Below are 18344 nucleotides of genomic sequence, written 5' to 3'. Positions count from 1 at the left end.
GAGTGCCATCTCCTCTGGCCATTATTTCAGCTTTAGCTTAAAGAAAGTTTTGGTCATAAACAACAAAGTGCGCATGTGCCGCCGGCAACTTCCAGATGATACGGTGGCTGGTAAGGGTCACCGCGCCTACACCGCATCCACGGTAATCCACCGAGATAATATATATATTTTTTAAACAAGACGGTTATTATTATTGTCTACTTTTTTTTACCGGGGTTTACTGCTACACCGGTTACCGTGACAACCCTAGCCCTGACACACTTTCAGATATTCTCATGGTGCAGCTGTGTTCTCCAGAGATCAAGGACTATGACCCAAATGAGGCTGTAATGCTTTGGCACAAAGACGGTGTCAGAAGCAGGAGGCCAGACTTCATGGACAGAGAAAACAAGGAGTCTGACTAGATTTCAATGAAAGAGTTCATAAAAACATCTCTAAAAATAAATAAATGGTAAAAATGACAAAAGAGTTGTTTTCCTTATTAATTGATGTTTTAATTATTTTGTCACTCTGTTTGGAATCAACATAATATAGAATAACATGCTTTAGGTAGATCTAAATCATTTAGAATTTTGGCCGGTAAAAATTATGCTTGGCCGGTAGAGTTTCATCATCTACCAGCCAACTTGGCCGGTGAGTAAAAAATTTTATTTCAGACCCTGTGTGGAATGTTGTTCAGAACCAGCAAATCCGGAGAAACGATTAGTTCCGATGGGAGTGAAGATGATGTTTTGCGCTAAGCTTTTGGTTTGGAGATTTATAACACACATTGAGATGCCATTCTGTCGATCTACATACCCAGTGGAAGTCCCCGTCTAGATCAGGAGGTGTAGAGGTCCAGCTTGGACTTTTCTGGAGCTGAAGCCTGTAGCACAGCTGCGGCCGCCGACCAGTCCAGTCTTGAGATACTTCCGGGTCACGACAGTTGGCATCTAGCAAGACCCAAAACTGGGTCGTGATGGTTCAGCTGTTATTCTGAAAGAAACCGTTGCAGCAGGTGGAACAGCAACAGATTTTATCCAGCTTGTCGTTGGTTCTTTAGTTGAAGAGGAAAGTTACGGATTGGCCTCTCCGTCAACTTCTCTAGAAAGCTTTGAACTGAAGTTAAGGATGACGTGGGCATAGTTTTATAATTTGGATGTTTTGATTTACTGTTGAATCAAAAGGGACAGATTAACCAAGCACCAACAAAACTACGCCTCCGTCAGATCTGGAAGATTCTGATTGGGTCAGAAAAAGGAAATGTGCATAGGCGTCATTTTAACCGGGGATGCCGGGGACATGTCCCCGGCAAAATTTGTGATTGGCAGCTGTGTCCCCCCCACTTTCAAAAACACCTGCTGATGAGGATTTTTGTTTTACCAGCTCAGATCTTATACCAGGGGTCGGCAACCTGTTCCCATCAAAGAGCCAATATTACCCGTTTCACAGTAAAGAAAACACCGCAGTAGCCGCAGCGTTGTGGGCGGGGCCTACCCTCAGACAGCAGAGAGCTGCCCACAACAGGTGACAGCAGCAGGTACCGGTCGCTCGCATGGACATCGCACCCGTGAGGATTCAACACCCACACTTTTCCAGCTGTTTTGCTCACCTCCACACCAGTCTGGTTTCTCTATGTCGCACTCACTCTGTTTGCCTCATCTCCTTCTTCACCTCTCGCTTCTGACAGCCGATGTCGGGTTTCCAGGAGAGCAGGAGAGGGAGGGACGGAAGAGCTTGACTGAATTCATGATTTTACATCTTGACATTATCAAACTCAGACTTTGTACAGCTAAAGTGAAGAACAACAATTTGCAGAGGTTACAGGCGCGGTGCCAGGTTTTCATTTTTGGGTGTGCTACGGTAATTTTGGACGGACCTTAATAAGCAGTGACTTAAGTGAAGCAGGCAGGTCGCGCTAGAAAATTTTGTTTAAAAATACGTCATAAATGTTTTACCCCGTCAATTTTATTTATAAAATATGAAGTAAAAACTCCCAATTTAATTTTCATTCATTTGTCATTAATATGTGGTCTACACCCGTGCGTTAAGAGGACCATCTTCCAGTGAAAGCAAAGCATCCAGCCCATCTCTCCAAATGCGTAAAATGTGCACCATAGCCGTTAGGCGCGCCGCGCGCTCCGTCAGCTACATCAGCCCAGACAAGAGCAGAGCAAATAGAGAAAGAATAGAGGATAATTCTGTCTGGATGTGGATGGAGATTACATTTTACAGCAGCCTGATCATCATTTAAATACGTAAACCATCACCTGTCTTCTAGTCCACGCTATCAGCATTATTTTAATTGTGTGTGTGTGTGTGTGTGTGTGTGTGTGTGTGTGTGTGTGTGTGTGTGTGTGTTTTCCACTTCAGACACTGGTCTAACCAACCAGACCAGCGTGTCCAGTAACATATTAATGTTACACTTCATGTAGGCTAGGAACGTTTCACCTGCCGTGGCCCGACCGCTTCTGCTCCACATAAACTTTGTGCGTGATCAAATGTCTCTACAGGTGCTTTATGAGCTGCTATTCTGCCTCAGACTGGATGCGTCATGCGTCTCCATATTAGAGACGGGAAAAAGCGCTGTTCAGCCAAAGTTTAATAATTTCATAAAAAGAACATTTTTCCAAGCTCATCCATGCGCATCAGTGTGCGTCGGGGTAAATCTTTCAAAACAGCCAGCATCCTTGAGTTTATCCATCAAAATAAACAGTCAAATGGAAATATCTGTAACCTGCCATTTAACTGTTTTGCCTTCTTGTGAAGATTGTTGCAAAGAGAAACAACTAAACTTGATTAACCCCAGAGCCATGCGCACTACGCTGTACAGACTGTAAATGAGGGGGAAACGATTTAATCGGATCATTTTTCTCTTCAACATGGTTTAATGTAAAGTTTCATTCAGTACAAACTTTAGTTACACCAATCTAACGAGACAGAGCCTGGATTTGTATTCTGAACAGTTTAAACATGTTTAAAACGGAGACATGAGTGACGCGTCTAAAATTCGCACCTGCTCCGCTATTATGGAAATTAAACTAACAAGGTGAATAACATCAAATTATTTTAGGCACAGACAACATCTCCCACACTTTTGAAAATCTTGCAACGCGCCTGGTCGCTCGTGTACATCAAAGTTATCTTTCATAAGAAGATAATCAATAAAACGATTTTATATGAAGATGATCCAGTAGTTGTAGCCCGTCTCTGCCTACAATATTTTGATATTTTTCACCTTGTTGGTGGTTTTACTGAGCAGATGCCACTTTTGTCATACGTTTCTTTTAAAAACATGTTTAGACTGTTCAGAATACAAATCCAGGCTCTCAGAACCAGAGCGCATGTGAGAAGGTTCCTCCCACTGAAGCGAGTGTTTTCCAAACCCGGTCTCTCAGAGAGATTTGTCACTTAGAATATGTTCCCCGATTATGAAACTTTGGCTGAATAGTGCTTGTTCCTGTCTCCAATGTGGCGACACATCCAGGAACCTGTCTGAGGAGAATCCCAGAATCTGACATCCTCCAGCTCAGGAAGCGCATATGATTACGCACAAGCGTGACGCGTCAACCCGGTCTCACAGTAAGACCGGGTTGGACCTGTTCAGGTTTACGCAGACAATCTTTACATTTAGAATTAGCATACAGATGTAAAATTAATGCAGTAAAATATAAAGCATTTTATTTAAATATCCATTCATTATTTTATAAGCACAGAGAGCCGCATCAGATGGATGGAAGAGCCGCATGCGGCTACAGAGCCGCCGACCCCTGTGCTAGCCTATATTGTCCCCAGCAATTTTTAAACCCCACTCAAGTGTATGGTTATTGTCCCCAGCAATTCTGACAACAAACTGACGCCCTTGGAAATGTGTCATGTGACTTAACCTTACGTGTAATCAGTCTCTAGTGGAAACATTTAAAGTTATTTTACTTATTATAACTTACTAATCATAAACATTGTCATTTCACAGATTGGTTCACATTTTATTATTGGACTAACACTTTGTTTGATTAGCTTTATTAAAATAGAGTTCTTCTGATTTATTAAAAAGAGTTAGTCTTCTTTCTTCTCTGGAGCTGGAAAGGAAACAGTTTCAGAAGCAAATGCATGACCTTGAGGCAGTCTCATGCAGATTAGTTCTTCCTGAGGAGAGAGGGTAAATAACCTTTGGTGGAATAGCTCCTTCATCACGTTACACCCTCTAGGGGTCTTGTGGGTGGGTACTCCAGGAGTATGGGGTTGCTGGAGCGGTTTGCAGCAGAGTGTGAAGCAGCTGGGGTGAGAATCAATTCCTCTAAATCTGAGACCATCGTGTTGAATCAGAAATTGGTAGAATGCCTTCTCCAGGTGAGGGACGAGGTCCTGCCCTAAGTGGAGGAGTTTGGGTCTTGTTCACGAGTGAGGGAAAGCTAGGGCGTGAGATCGATAGGCGGATTGGTGCTGCGTCTGCAGTGATGCGGGCGTTGTCCAGGTCTGTCGGGGTGAAGGGTGCTGAGCCAGAAGGCAAAGCTCTCGATTTACTGGTCAATCTGCGTTCCTACCCTCACATATGGTCATGAGCTTTGGGTATTGACTGAAAGAATGAGATCGCAGCTACAAGCAGTCAAAATGAGTTTTCACAGGGTGGCTGGGCTCTCCCTTATGCCCGGAACACACCAGATGCGGAAGCGTGACAAAGCGCCATGGAACAACAAGCACTTCTAATTGACGCCCTTGTTAACCTACACTCTCGGTCACATCAGCTGCGAAGCGCCACGAGGGCTCACGCCGTGCAGCGATCGTTTCTGCATGAGTTTTATTTTTTCGTGAGCTGCGTCAATTCTGGCAGGAAGTTGAACCAAAGCAGAAGAGGTAGGTCATTTATAAAAGAGAAGTTGAACTTTCAAGTCAACTAAAGTGCACGATTCTGCACTCTGATGTGGGAGGAGTCTCTCTCTCCCACATTCACCTACGGTCTCTCTCACTTTAGCTCTCTCACTCTCACTCTCTCTCTCTCTCTCTCTCTCTCTCTAGTTTCGTTGCGGCATTCGTGTCAGCCGACATGGTAGGGTCGGGGAGGGGGCGGGGCAGCGCTTGGGGAAACCGCTCTCTCTCTCAGTGTCACCTGAGTTGCCATTATTATTGGCTCTAGCAGCGCTGTGTGTGGAAAAATAAAACGGGGAAAATAACGTAAATGTGCAGCTCTGTCAGCTGTAGAATTGGGCTCGGCTCTGGATGGTACACCCCACCCCCTCCCCCGCGCTGGCTGTTGCCGCTGCCGTAACACTGGGGAAACCCCAGATGCAAAAAAAAAAAAAAAAAAGTTACACAACAGATCCTGGATCAGGCAAAACTGCTCAAAACTGCAGCGTTGACAGTTGTGATCTTGCTGTTTGAAATCGCAATTTCGGTCCAAAAACGATAGATCGTTCAGCCCTGCTCCTGGATGCCTCCCTGGTGAGGTTTTCTGGGCATGTCCAACCGGGACCTGCAGGACATGCTAGTGGGACTATGTCTCTTGGCTGGCTAGGGAACGCCTTAGGATTCCTCCAGAAGAGCTGGCCCAAATGGCTGGGGAGAGGGAGGTCTGGGCCTCTCGGCTGTTGCCCCCGCAACCCGACTCCGGATAAGCGGATGAAAATGGATCGATGGTCAGACACTTATACTTTAAACTAATTGTTTATCAGCTTGTTTTATTTTTTATAGTAATTGTTTATCAATGAAGAAATGGTACAATAAAATGACATAGTGCCCCATCAGGCATGAAATGATCCAGCGCCCCATCAGGTATGAATATCTGTCACACCCAGTGACCCACTCATTGGTTTCTGTTTATGCAGTGTTAAGACATTTTTTTCTTGGGCACATTTTTTCAATCACCTGCTGTAGCCAAGAGGCTGAGAGTCATTCAGAACCAGTACTTTCATCTGACTTTACTTAGAGGTGATGACGCCAAAGAGGAACTTTTGGAGAAACACACTGCTGATACTTTGAGTTGTTTTTAGTTCCTGCACATTGCACTCTCATCAAAAGCGATAGAAATTGAAGGCATCTGTTGAATCAAGGTCAGTCTGGGTGAAGTAGGCCTGAAAGCAGTGTAATAACATAAAATTGGATACTTTTGCAGAAGTGCCACTTTAGTTTTAAAGACTTAAAGTCAACAGAAGGGCTCTAATCAGTTATATTTTATGAAAGTAACTTTTTTTGCATTTATGCTATGCTAAAATCTTTGATGTCAGCTTCCCAAAGTACTGGATGGATAATTCGATCAGACTGGGGACTGAAGAAGAGTGAGGCAAGCACTCTTGTCACTCTGCATCGCTGCTTGGGATTGCCAGTTATATTTAAATTATGGAACAGGGTAGGCGGGGCAGGCATGAAAACGAAAAGAGAGTTCCCATCATCGTTTCCATTAGGTCACAGCACTGAATAACAACATATTCATATATCATTCATTTTACAGTCATAATTGGCAGTCATATTGTGAAAATGAAACGGCATTTCTACTAACGCATTTTAATTTTAAATATGGTGTACATAAGATCCAGTCAGGATATGTGCCAGAAGTAGATTTGACAGCATGTGAGGGTGAACAACAGGTCCAGAGAAGAGCCAACATTTCACATGTTGAGTCTGCAATAACTGAGTTTTAATTGTGAATAACCTTTGAAAAATGTACATTACTTGCAATTAATAACCATAGAAATGTCAAACAATGAAAACCAGAAACAGCAAAGTGTGTGAGAAACAACACTTGTGTCACTCACACAGTGAATTTATAAAATGAACCAGGAAAATGACAACTCAGATGCGTTTTATTGAAACCTCAACACAACCAGTAAAGAACTCAAACGTTTACTCCTTCATCAGTTACACTTGATGTCTGATGTTAATTCTCCATCCAGAATGCAAAAGTAAATTCTGATTTCACGTGAACTTGGTGTCTGAGGGTTCACACAGGTGAAGGAAACAAACAGGAAGATGACGTATGGTTGTAACCCGATGGCGTCAGTCCAACCAGTCAGACTGAGCGGAGGAATGCAGGCATGATTGATAATGGTAATCATGCTGCTCTTCTGCTCCCTCAGACCACAGACTTATTTACACCAGCTCATGTTATACGCAGAGCAGGCGGTCTGGTTTACAGCAACATGCTCGAAATGTCAACACACAGTTATGGAGCCAAACATACACAGGAGAAACACATTTAGTTGCACATTGTTATCCTACTTTAGTCAGTCTTAAAGGTTGAAACAAAGATTTGAGTGTACTGCTATGAGACTCTGATTGCACAAGTCACAGCAAAGACAGACAAATCCTCTAAGTGTTCCCCTCCACTGTGTTAGTGAGAGTCCAGGTTTCCAACAGGACACATCTCTACCATCATTAATAGGGCTGGGCATCAAGCATCAATTGGAACCAGGATCACCTCTTTTTTCCCAGAATTAGGGCTGCACGATATTAGGAAAACCTGCGATATTCGATAACAGTGCTTAATATTGTGATATCGATATTACTCGCGATAAATGAACAAATACTAAAGTATGCAGTGTTGATGTCGTCTGGCGTGTGACGGCTGCTCTGGGTTCAAAGCAAACAAAAACTAATGCATGAATTCCATTACAACATAACATTTTTATTGCAAAAATAAGCAGCTGCACCTGCTACTGAATTAGCAGCAAAACAACAAACTGCATGCATGCAGTTTCTCAGTGACTTTAAAACATCACCTCCACCATAAAACTTTTCCTGATGCTCCAAATATAGAAAAACATCCCTTACCAGGGTTTTTGAATAAATAAAAAATCAGAAATTAAGTTTAAATGTTAAATAATAGTTAACATCACTTAAATGCAACAGCAAATTCTCTCATTGCTACTGAGCATTTTCTCCACTTATGTGGTTATGATATAAGGCTGTTGCTGCTATTGGGAAGTGATCTGTGCTGGGCCAAACTAGGAGAACATTAAGATTTTCTGAGGGAAAGAGAAAAACAATTGTCTACCTTTCAGAAGAGGAACTGGCAAAAAAACTACATGGAAAATATGTGAAAACGTTTGTTTTTAACCCCAAATTGAACAAGTTTACCTAGATCTTAAAAAGCAGCTCAGATGATGAAACTGCAACTATGATTCTGATAACAAGCTAACAAATTGAACTAGCTCCTCTTAAGATAACCGGCTAGCAGAGCTTCTGAATGACAGTTTATGTGCAGCAGCAAATCAACTATCCTGATTAACAAGGTTATAAAAGCTCATAAATGAAAAATCACTTTGATGTGTGGGGGAACTTTTCCAGGCCCTCTTTAGCAGCTCAGGGTGGGACTGGGAGGAGAGTGCTGTAGCCTTTTAGCTGGAAGCTAACCGGAGCCTGGGGCTAACTAGCGACATGAAGGTGGGTTGGTTCACTGGCACATGTCGGAGTCAGCCCTGTAAAAATGATTAACGACACCGAGCGGACTCACGTTCACGTTTGAAAGCAGCGCTGAATCCAGAAACATCAGCACAAAGTGCATTCGTTGCTCTGAGCCAGCATGGCGAACAAGGGAACGGCGCCGCTAACTCTGTTCGGGTGTTGCTTTCCAAAAGGGTCTATGTAGGGGGCGGGCGTATTACGTGAACGGAAGCATCTGATTGGCCGCATATCAGAAGGACTACATTTGATTGGTCAAATAATACTTCTGCGTAAAAAACAGCTGGTTTACAAAAAGCTGATGTATGACACGGATGGAAATGTTTGAACCAAACATTTATCGCTGTTTTTGCCATGTTATGCGATGGGCCTATCGCACGTCCTGTTATCCCGATGACGATAATTTTTCGATATATTGTGCAGCCCTACCTGGAATCGATCAAACTTTTTTATTTTGATTCCCAGACTGCCGACCAGAAGAAGAATCCGTGAGCGATTTCCATCAAAGACAAAAAAAAAAAACATGATCCGCTAATTCTGATCAACACCTTTTAAGGCTGGTCACACCAACTGTCTGTTGCTGCTACCCTGAGAGCAGCATTGTGCACCATTCCCCTTGCCTCACACTGCGCAGATGCGCAGCAGCAAAAATGTAAACAAACGTGTCTGTCGCACTTATTGTGCATTCCAGTTGTCCTCGGAATTTCCGAGCAGGAAATGACTTAGCGGGCATCGTATAATCCGTGCATGTTCTGGCCACTAGGAGTCGATAGGGATAATAAATAAATATAATTAGCGATGCACTGATATGAAATCTCTGGGCCAATACCGTCATCCAATATTAATATCACTGTTATGGCCGATAACCGATATTTACCGATACCGATATACTGACATTTTATTAAAGCTGAATTTATGCTCCTAAAGGTGTCCGTCCTCTACAGTCCCCGTTATGTCACTAGGTTAAATTAAAGTTATATGTTTTTTTTTCTTTTTCATGCTCAGGTAACTGGACGGTGCTCATGGCCAGTTGCACCTCACGTGCCAAAGAAGGCAAAATTGCACGCTGCGTGGAGCTTCTGTTGTCAAGGAATGCTGATCCCAACATGGTGGACAGGTGAGGGGGACATTTACAAATGTGTTTTATGTCAAAATATTTATGTGTTTCTCAACACAGTGTATTAAGTTGTAATCTGTGTCTTGCAGGGCAGAAAAAAAGTTTAGACCTCAAGAGAATGAGGTGGAGAAAAAATTGGGCACAGGATCAAATTCCCTTTGATGGTCCTCTTTTTACTGCCATGTGGTAGCATTATGCACCACTGTACTATACCCTTGTTGTGTGTGTGCGCACGTGCATGCATTGTTTGGAATGTCCTGTTATGGCAAGTGTGTGCACAGTCTGGTACCAGACAGACAAACAAACAGACTTTAAAGCGTGGGCAGCAGTATTATACATCTCTCTCTCTCTCTCTCTCTTCTCACTCACTCACTCACTCTCTCTCTCTCTCTCTCTCTCTCTCTCTCTCTTCTCACTCACTCACTCACTCTCTCTCTCTCTCTCTCTCTCTCTCTCTCTCTCTCTCTCTCTCTCTCTCTCTCTCTCTGTTTAGTCCTAAAACACTGTTGTGCTGAAGGATGACAATAAAATATTTTTCCATGCCTCTACCCCACCAACAAGCACCTTGATTTCAGTCTTGGTGAAATGGCAGTTTCTAGACCTCTTGGTTGCCATGGTTACCAATCACCCATCTTATGTACATGCAGTATATTTAAAAAGTACTTTGCATTGCATTCATCGCAGAAAGTGTGTGTGTGGTAGGCGGGATATGATCCAGATACACCTGAATGCATATATACGGAGAGTGTGATCTGTAAAGCAGCTGTGCATATGCAGCGTTTTATAGGTTGGATAATTATTGTATGGCTGAGGATGTTTTTGAATTTCAGGAAAGAACCGCCCTCTCCATGCTTTCAAAAAAATGCGCGTGAGAGAGAACACCCAGTTATCCTTGTGCACGCTCTGTTTACAAGTAGCTAACAGCCTTGCAGCTAACTTCTAACTAGCAGTAATCTGAAATGAATTTCTCCCAATAGCATGTCGAACTTTAGCCAGCTTGCCAGACTCGTCCTCTGTTTAATTCTGCACAAATAAGGTGTCTGGTAACTCTCCCATTCAAATAACCCCACCCTCTGAGAATTCTAACTGAGCCAATCAGACTCATTCTCTGTGCAGAATTAAACAGAGAAAGAGTCTGGCAGGCCAGGCTACCGAACTTTAGCTTTCCTGTTGAGCAGAAAACCGGCGACAGAGGCGTCTGTGGGGAGCCCAGCCCTCCCTTTCAGCTCTTTCTTTGAAAAGAGTCTTCTAAAAAAATCCAGGTCTTATTTCTCACTTCACAGACCTTTCCTTAGTATCGTGGACTTCGAAGACAATCTTTCTTTTGCAACTCTCAGCCATTTTCAAAAGAACCCGGTGAGAACAGCGACTGAATGGATGAAGGTGTATCGCTCTACACATAAACAGAATATGTATGTGCAGGAAGTGAAAACTACCCAGCAACAAGCACGTATGACGACGGCCTTGCATGAGTGGTTCACTAGAATGATTGACAATTATGCCAATGGTTCAGATGATCCACCCGGAAGAAAAAGATCCTTTAATTGGTGTAAGTAGATATTTTTGCTGAGTTGAAGTAAGGTTTTAGTAGGACTCCATGCAAAGTTTTATGGATGAGGCCGCTGGTCTTTACAAATAATTATGGCCACAACTCTTTTCCTACCAACAAATTAGTAGAATCCACTGAGGCTGTAATACTGAGAGTGGGCAATTGTTCGTCATTTACAAATTGAGTTTAAATTAGCTGGTTTCTTTATATGAGCCCACTTGAGATAGCTGATTCACGGGATCTATTTATATTACAGCTTAATTAAATTCACCCTTTGCATTTGGACGTGATGGGAATTTTGACAGTTTTGCTTTTTCCAGCAATTGACTATTCCCCATGGAAGCCAGTGCAGCGTAACTCCTTTCTGTGAGGAAAGTTTGGAGCTTTGAACCACTTAAGGAATCCTGAGCTTCTCTATAATGACACGCTGCCTTGGAACAGTATTTTTCTGTGGTTAAACATGATGCACTGACATAAACACTTGATGCTGCCTACAGTCTCTCACTGGTGGTAAATTATCTCTTTTTGTATGTTTTATTGTTTACATTCAGTTGTAAAAGGTCTTCGAGTGCATTTTTTAATCATGTTATTAGAGATGACTCAGGAAGCGTGGGCTATCTGCTCTGGCACTGATGGAAAAAAAAAAAAAGGTTTTCTGCCAAAACCAGTATTTTAAAATTTGAATCATGTGTAACTAAATGAAACCAGATGGTTCTTCATACACTTTGAGAGTTACCATGTGTGGATTTTTGTCTTGTCTGTAAGCGTTGAAACGGCCCCCAGTGGCTGTCTTGTTTAGTTCTGTCGAATCCCCTGTTATTCTGTCACTGCCAGTGTTCTGTCACATGCAGGACTCCTGCCACCTGAAAACCTCTGATGATGAACACAGAGGTCTTGTACCATTTGGAAATTGATTAGTTCCTTTCCAGACAAAATATGTGAAGCAAGTTATAAGTCCAAATCTAAATGTAAAGCTGAACATGAGGCTCATGTATGAGAGACGACCCCCTCAGCCTCTTACGTCTGAAATTCAAAACCATTGATTAACACCGGCTGCTTGTCTCAGTTTTTGTATAAACAGGATTTCTGTTATTTTTCAAAGTTGAAAAATGTGGGCGCACGATGTGAGGTCCACTGCCTTCCTGAGTTTCTCTCCTTTATCAGTCTCCACCGGACTGCGGGCCATAGTGAGTGAAACATGCTAAACTTACAGGCTTCGTTGAGTGTTTGCAGTTTAGTGAATGGAGCCCTTCTGAAATGTTTCAATGGATATTTATTTTATACCATATTTAGTCAGATCTGCTTGATTAGTTAAACCTATACAGTTTCAATCTGTTAAAGGTCTCTTTCACAGAGAAATCGTTAAGAGTTGTTCTTTTTGAAATACGATTAATTACTCTGAGTTTCACTTACAGCGGGGCAAAAAAGTATTTAGTCAGCCACCAATTGTGCAAGTTCTCCTACTTAAAATGATGACAGAGGTCAGTAATTTACATCATACCTACACTTCAACTGTGAGAGACAGAATGTGAAAAAAAATCCATGAATTCACATGGCAGGATTTTTAAAGAATTTATTAGTAAATCAGGGTGGAAAATAAGTATTTGGTCACTTCAAACAAGGAAAATCTCTGGCTCTCACAGAACTGTAACGTCTTCTTTAAGAAGCTTTTCTGTCCTCCAGTCGTTACCTGTATTACAGGCACCGGTTTGAACTCATTATCTGTATAAAAGACACCTGTCCACAGCCTCAAACAGTCAGACTCCAAACTCCACTATGGCCAAGACCAAAGAGCTTTTGAAGGACACCAGGAAAAGAATTGTAGACCTGCACCAGACTGGGAAGAGTGAATCTACAATAGGCAAGCAGCTTGGTGTGAAAAAATCAACTGTGGGAGCAATTATCAGAAAATGGAAGACATACAAGACCACTGATAATCTCCCTCGATCTGGGGCTCCACGCAAGATCTCATCCCGTGGGGTCAAAATGATCATGAGAACGGTGAGCAAGAATCCCAGAACCACACGGGGGTACCTGGTGAATGACCTGCAGAGAGCTGGGACCACAGTAACAAAGGTCACCATCAGTAACACACTACAACGGCAGGGAATCAAATCCTGCAGTGCCAGACGTGTTCCGCTGCTGAAGCCAGTGCATGTCCAGGCCCATCTGAAATTTGCCAGAGAGCACATGGATGATACAGCAGAGGATTGGGAGAATGTCATGAGGTCAGATGAAACCAAAGTAGAACTTTTTGGTATAAACTCAACTCGTCGTGTTTGGAGGAAGAATAATACTGAGTTTCATCCCAAGAACACCATACCTACTGTGAAGCATGGGGGTGGGAACATCATGCTTTGGGGCTGTTTTTCTGCTAAGGGGACAGGACGACTGATCCGTGTTGAGGACAGAATGAATGGGGCCATGTATCGTGAGATTCTGAGCCAAAACCTCCTTCCATCAGTGAGAGCTTTGAAGATGAAACGTGGCTGGGTCTTCCAACACGACAATGATCCCAAACACACTGCCCGGGCAACAAAGGAGTGGCTTTGTAAGAAGCATTTGAAAGTCCTGGAGTGGCCTAGCCAGTCTCCAGACCTCAACCCCATAGAAAATCTGTGGAGGGAGTTGAAAGTCCGTGTTGCTCGGCGACAGCCCCAAAACATCACTGCTCTCTAGAAGATCTGCATGGAGGAATGGGCCAAAATACCAGCTACTGTGTGTGCAAACCTGGTAACAACCTATAGTAATCGTTTGACCTCTGTTATTGCCAACAAAGGTTATGTTACAAAGTATTGAGTTGAATTTTTGTTATTGACCAAATACTTATTTTCCACCCTGATTTACAAATAAATTCTTTAAAAATCCTACCATGTGAATTCATGGATTTTTTCAAATTCTGTCTCTCACAGTTGAAGTGTACCTATGATGTAAATTACTGACCTCTGTCATCATTTTAAGTGGGAGAACTTGCACAATCGGTGGCTGACTAAATACTTTTTTGCCCCACTGTACATGCTGAACATGATCATTTCCTTCAACCCTGGTCACCTACATAAGCTTCTGAAAGGAAATAGACAGAAGAACGATTGGGTCAGAAACCGCCAGTCTCTTCTACAATAGAGATAAATGGCATTCATGGCTCCACCCATTAGGGTTGGGCGCTTGGAGGAATTGTTTGACCATCAACGATAGGCTGAGCTGTTCAATGTTGATTTTTACAAAAGACTACTTGTTTATTCATTTATTTGTTTTCTCGTAAGTTTAATGACTTGCAGAGGTAACATAATCAATCAAGAAGAAATTCCTAACAGAGCATCTGAGCATTATCTCACACATTCTCTGCTTTGAGCTTGCAGCGTGCCTGTGGTAGACCTGTGCACATGAGCGCACTGTCGAGTGCTTTCATATTTGGAAAGGGAAAACCCTTCTTTTAGAGAGCCCGATATACTTCTGGTTATTTTATTTGGAGGAATGTTTCCTGATTTAAAAACTTTGGCTGAAGTAACGCTCATTATTCCAGTACCTGTTTCGAATCCAGTCACTGGTGTGGCAGCAGAGTATGGATTCATCCAGATCAACATTTAAACACTCACAAGTCTGTCTGGGGCATTAGTCCAGAAACTCATAATGTCTTCAGCAAGACCAGGTTTATGCAGAGTAAAAGGAGCGTGCGTTCGGACCGCAGCAGATGAAATGTTCCTAATTTAAGTGAAATCATATAATTGCATTGTTTATTTGTTACTGGGGCACTCTGTTTAACCTGTGTGGACTAAATATGAATAAAAAATGAATGGAAATGTAATGGTATTATTGAATGATTATCATTATTTTAAAAACTAAAGTGATGAGGGAAATGGATCATGTGACCACTGGCAGTAAGCAAATACACCCTCCTCAGAGTGTCCAAATGCAGCAACGATTCATCCCATCTTCTACTCAAATTCATAAAAGAAAAAAACCCAGAAGCCTATGTTCAGAAAAATCAACATTTTATTTCAATAAAATACCACAATGGTGGGCACCACAGGGAAACAAAGATGAGGCTTCTTTCTAACACTTTAACCATGCTTAATAGGGCCGTTTATACATCACTCTACGAAACAATACAAAATTAAACAATAAGTACGAAAAATCAAAATTTCTCTTCCATCAAACCTGTGTGCTGCGCTTCCTTTAAAACAGTCCATGATTGGACTTCTGTATTTGCAAATCAGTCCGTGCATCATGATGTTGCCCGAAAATTCATGTGTGAATGTATCGTCCTAGCCTGGCCAGCCATGCCAGTGCTTCTGTATGGGAAGCAAAGGCCCTAGTAACACTCTCATTCAAGTAACCCCACCCCCTGAGAGTTCTAACTGAGCCAATCAGCGCTGAGCTGCAAATGTTACACACCGCAATGCGCAGTTTCTCAAACAACAAAGATGAAGTGGAATTCGCTGCGGCTCTTTCCTCTGTTCTAAATGACTTGGACATTTCTTTAAAACAACAAGAAGATGCACTAAAAGCCTTTCTTCTAAAGTAAGATGTTTGCACTGTCACCAGATGCCATCTTTGACTACAGTCAATACAGTCGTCATTTCTGATTTTTTTCCGATTGGTTATTTTTGAGCTGGCTAATCCCGCCCCTCATGTGCTCTCTGCCTCTGAGTATCCAGACTTGTCCTCTGTGTAGAATAGACAGAGGGCGAGTCCAGCAGGCGGGCTAGTATTGTCCGTCGTCATTAATTGGACTGACGATTGGAGAATGGAAAAGTTATATATTTCACCCAACCCTACCGACCATCTTGGATCACAAAGGCATCCAGGAGAAAACAGAGCATGTTTTGGCTAGTAGAAGCTAACCAATAGCATTAGCAGTTCCACAACATGGCAGACTTACTTCAGGCTTTTGTTATTTGCGGAAATACCATACCATACCAGTTTTTTTATGAAGCACATTTAAAAATACCATGGCAGCTAATAAAAGTGCTGTACAGGAGAGCGAAAGACTCAAACACAACAAAGACAGCATAGGAGTAAAATATGAAGCTAAAAACATGTAACACATAAAAGCAGCACAAAAAGCAAGGTCTAAATTTACAATAAAAGTTAACTAACCATAAAACAAGTAAAATCACTAAGATAAAAGAGAAACAGGTAAAAAACTAACTGAGCAACGTTAATGAGATAAAAAGTACAGAAGAATGTCAGAAGCTGCCGCTAATAGAAAAGCGTCACACTGACATAAGAAGACAGTCACGTGGGAAAAGCCAGGCCAAAGTTGTGTGTTTTGAGGGCAGACTAAAGCCTGATTTATGCTTCTCCGTCTGCGTCAGTGCGGAGACACGCAACGCCATTATCCGTCCTTGCGTAGGGCACGCAAGTACGTACGGAGTCGAGCCCACTTTTTTAAACATCTGTCGAACGAGACGGATTACGCGAGCTTGAGATTGGTCAGGATGCCGCTGTTGTTTACAGCGCCGCCATTGCAACGAGAGCCGAGGATAACTAGCGGCAGACACGGAGAAGCTTGAAGAATATCTCGCGAAAAAACTCTAAAAATATGAACGTTTAATTCTCCCATGACTGGAGGAGTGAAAAGATGTGCAGCAAGGATTTTATTTGTGGACGGAAATGACAGGAAACGTGGGTTTAGAGGTGGGTAGCGCATGAAGCGGTGGGAGAATGAGAGACAAATATGTCCGTGTTAAAAGTCTCTTATATACACAAAAAACACAATATAAACACACTATCTTGGACCGACACATGACAGGATACCACAGAACAGCGCTACGCCCTCTGTGGTCCTGCCGGGCAATTGCTTTGCAACACTCTCCAGGAGACGGAGAAGTAAAAGAGCAAAACGCTTCCGTCAGTCCGTGCGTGTCTGTCCCTTGCGGAGCTGACGGAGAAGCATAAACCAGGCTTTAGACCTACAGAGAGAAAGTGCCTGACACACATGGAGGGGCAGAGAGTTCTAGAGTTTAGGGGCAGTGTGCAAGAAGGCACGCTCACCCCGAGATTTATAGTGAACCTTCGGGACAATCAGCAGCAGCTGATCAGCTGAATGAAGGGTATGAGTGGGTGAGTAGAAATGCAACAGGTCGGCCAAGTAAGAGGGTAATGGGCAGTTCAAAGCCTTGTAGACAAACAGCAGGGTTTTGAATTGAATTCTGAATTTGACCGGGAGCCAGTGTATGTCTGCAAGAATGGGAGAGATGTGTGTGTCTCTGTTGGTGTTGGTTAAGAATCTGGCAGCAGCATTTTGAACCTTCTGTAGTCTGCCCAAGGTGGAATCACTAATCCCAATCAGGACTGCATTTGCATAATCTAGATGGGAGGTAATGAACGCGTGGATGACTGACTTGAGATGTCTGCGTTTGAGAATGGGCTTAAGGCGAAGGTGGTAAAAGCACTGCCTGGTGGTTGGGTTGACTTGAGAAGTCAGACAGGTCGGAGACAGGTCTAGTTTCACACCCAAACTAGAGGCGCATGATTGGAGACTGAGGGCAGGTAGGGTTGGCACAGCTGTTATACTACTGGCGTTTGTAGGGTTAAAAAGGATGGCCTCTGTCTTGCTGTCATTTAAACACTAGTAGTTAGAGGATAGCCAGGTTTTGACATCAGAGAGGCAGTCTGTCAAAGCAGAGCTTGATTGATGCTGACTGAGTTTTAAGTAAATTTGACAATCATCTGCATAGAAGTGGTACTTGACCCTGTGACTGGCTAGAATCTTTCCCAGGGTAAGCATGGGAGTGGACCCAGGATAGAGCCCTGAGGGATTCCCAACGAGAGGCGGGCATTAGGGGAGGAGCAGTCATCAATTAGGACACTAAAACAGTGATCAGTGAGGTACAATTGAAACCAGGCAAGGGTAGTACCGGTCACTCCCACACATGACTCGAGCCTATGAAGTTGGATTGTGTGATCTACAGTGTCAAAGGCTGCTGTCAGGTCAAGGAACATTCGCAAAACGCAGGAGCCAGACCTCATTTGGTCTGGCGGAGGAGCAGGCCAGTTCACTTCAAGTTTGTTTGCCGCTCGTTGGCAAAGCAGAAGTGTTGGTGTTTACTATGTGAAGTGCCTTGAGATGACTCTTGTCATGATTTGGCGCTATATAATCAAACTTGAATTGAATTGAATCATTCGGGAGTTGAGGCAGCGGTAACAGTAACACTGTCCACCATTAAGAGAGTTTCCTAGTCCTCAGCAGGTCATGACTGTTCATATAAATGTCCAGCACGTCCTCTGGAGTAGAGAACGGGTAAATCTCTAGGTTGGATTTGATCAGCCTGTGTGTCACCTCCATGTAATCTTCCCAGC

At 43.0% G+C, this 18344-nt stretch overlaps 1 protein-coding gene across 1 annotated transcript in view; it reads left to right on the top strand.

Annotated features, from left to right (window-relative positions):
* asz1 (ankyrin repeat, SAM and basic leucine zipper domain containing 1) overlaps positions 1 to 18344 on the top strand; it is a 117987-nt gene that overhangs the window by 32159 nt on the left and 67484 nt on the right. Inside the window, exon 4 of the mRNA XM_054732762.1 lies at positions 9379 to 9490. Within this exon, the coding sequence (XP_054588737.1) occupies positions 9379 to 9490 (112 nt within the window). The remainder of the gene's footprint in view (positions 1 to 9378; positions 9491 to 18344) is intronic.

Source organism: Nothobranchius furzeri, chromosome 4, assembly GCF_043380555.1.
Source record: "Nothobranchius furzeri strain GRZ-AD chromosome 4, NfurGRZ-RIMD1, whole genome shotgun sequence".
Taxonomy (NCBI): Eukaryota; Metazoa; Chordata; class Actinopteri; order Cyprinodontiformes; family Nothobranchiidae; genus Nothobranchius; species Nothobranchius furzeri.
The sequence above is the reverse complement of the archived record's forward strand: the minus strand, read 5'-3'. Positions and strand labels throughout refer to the sequence as shown.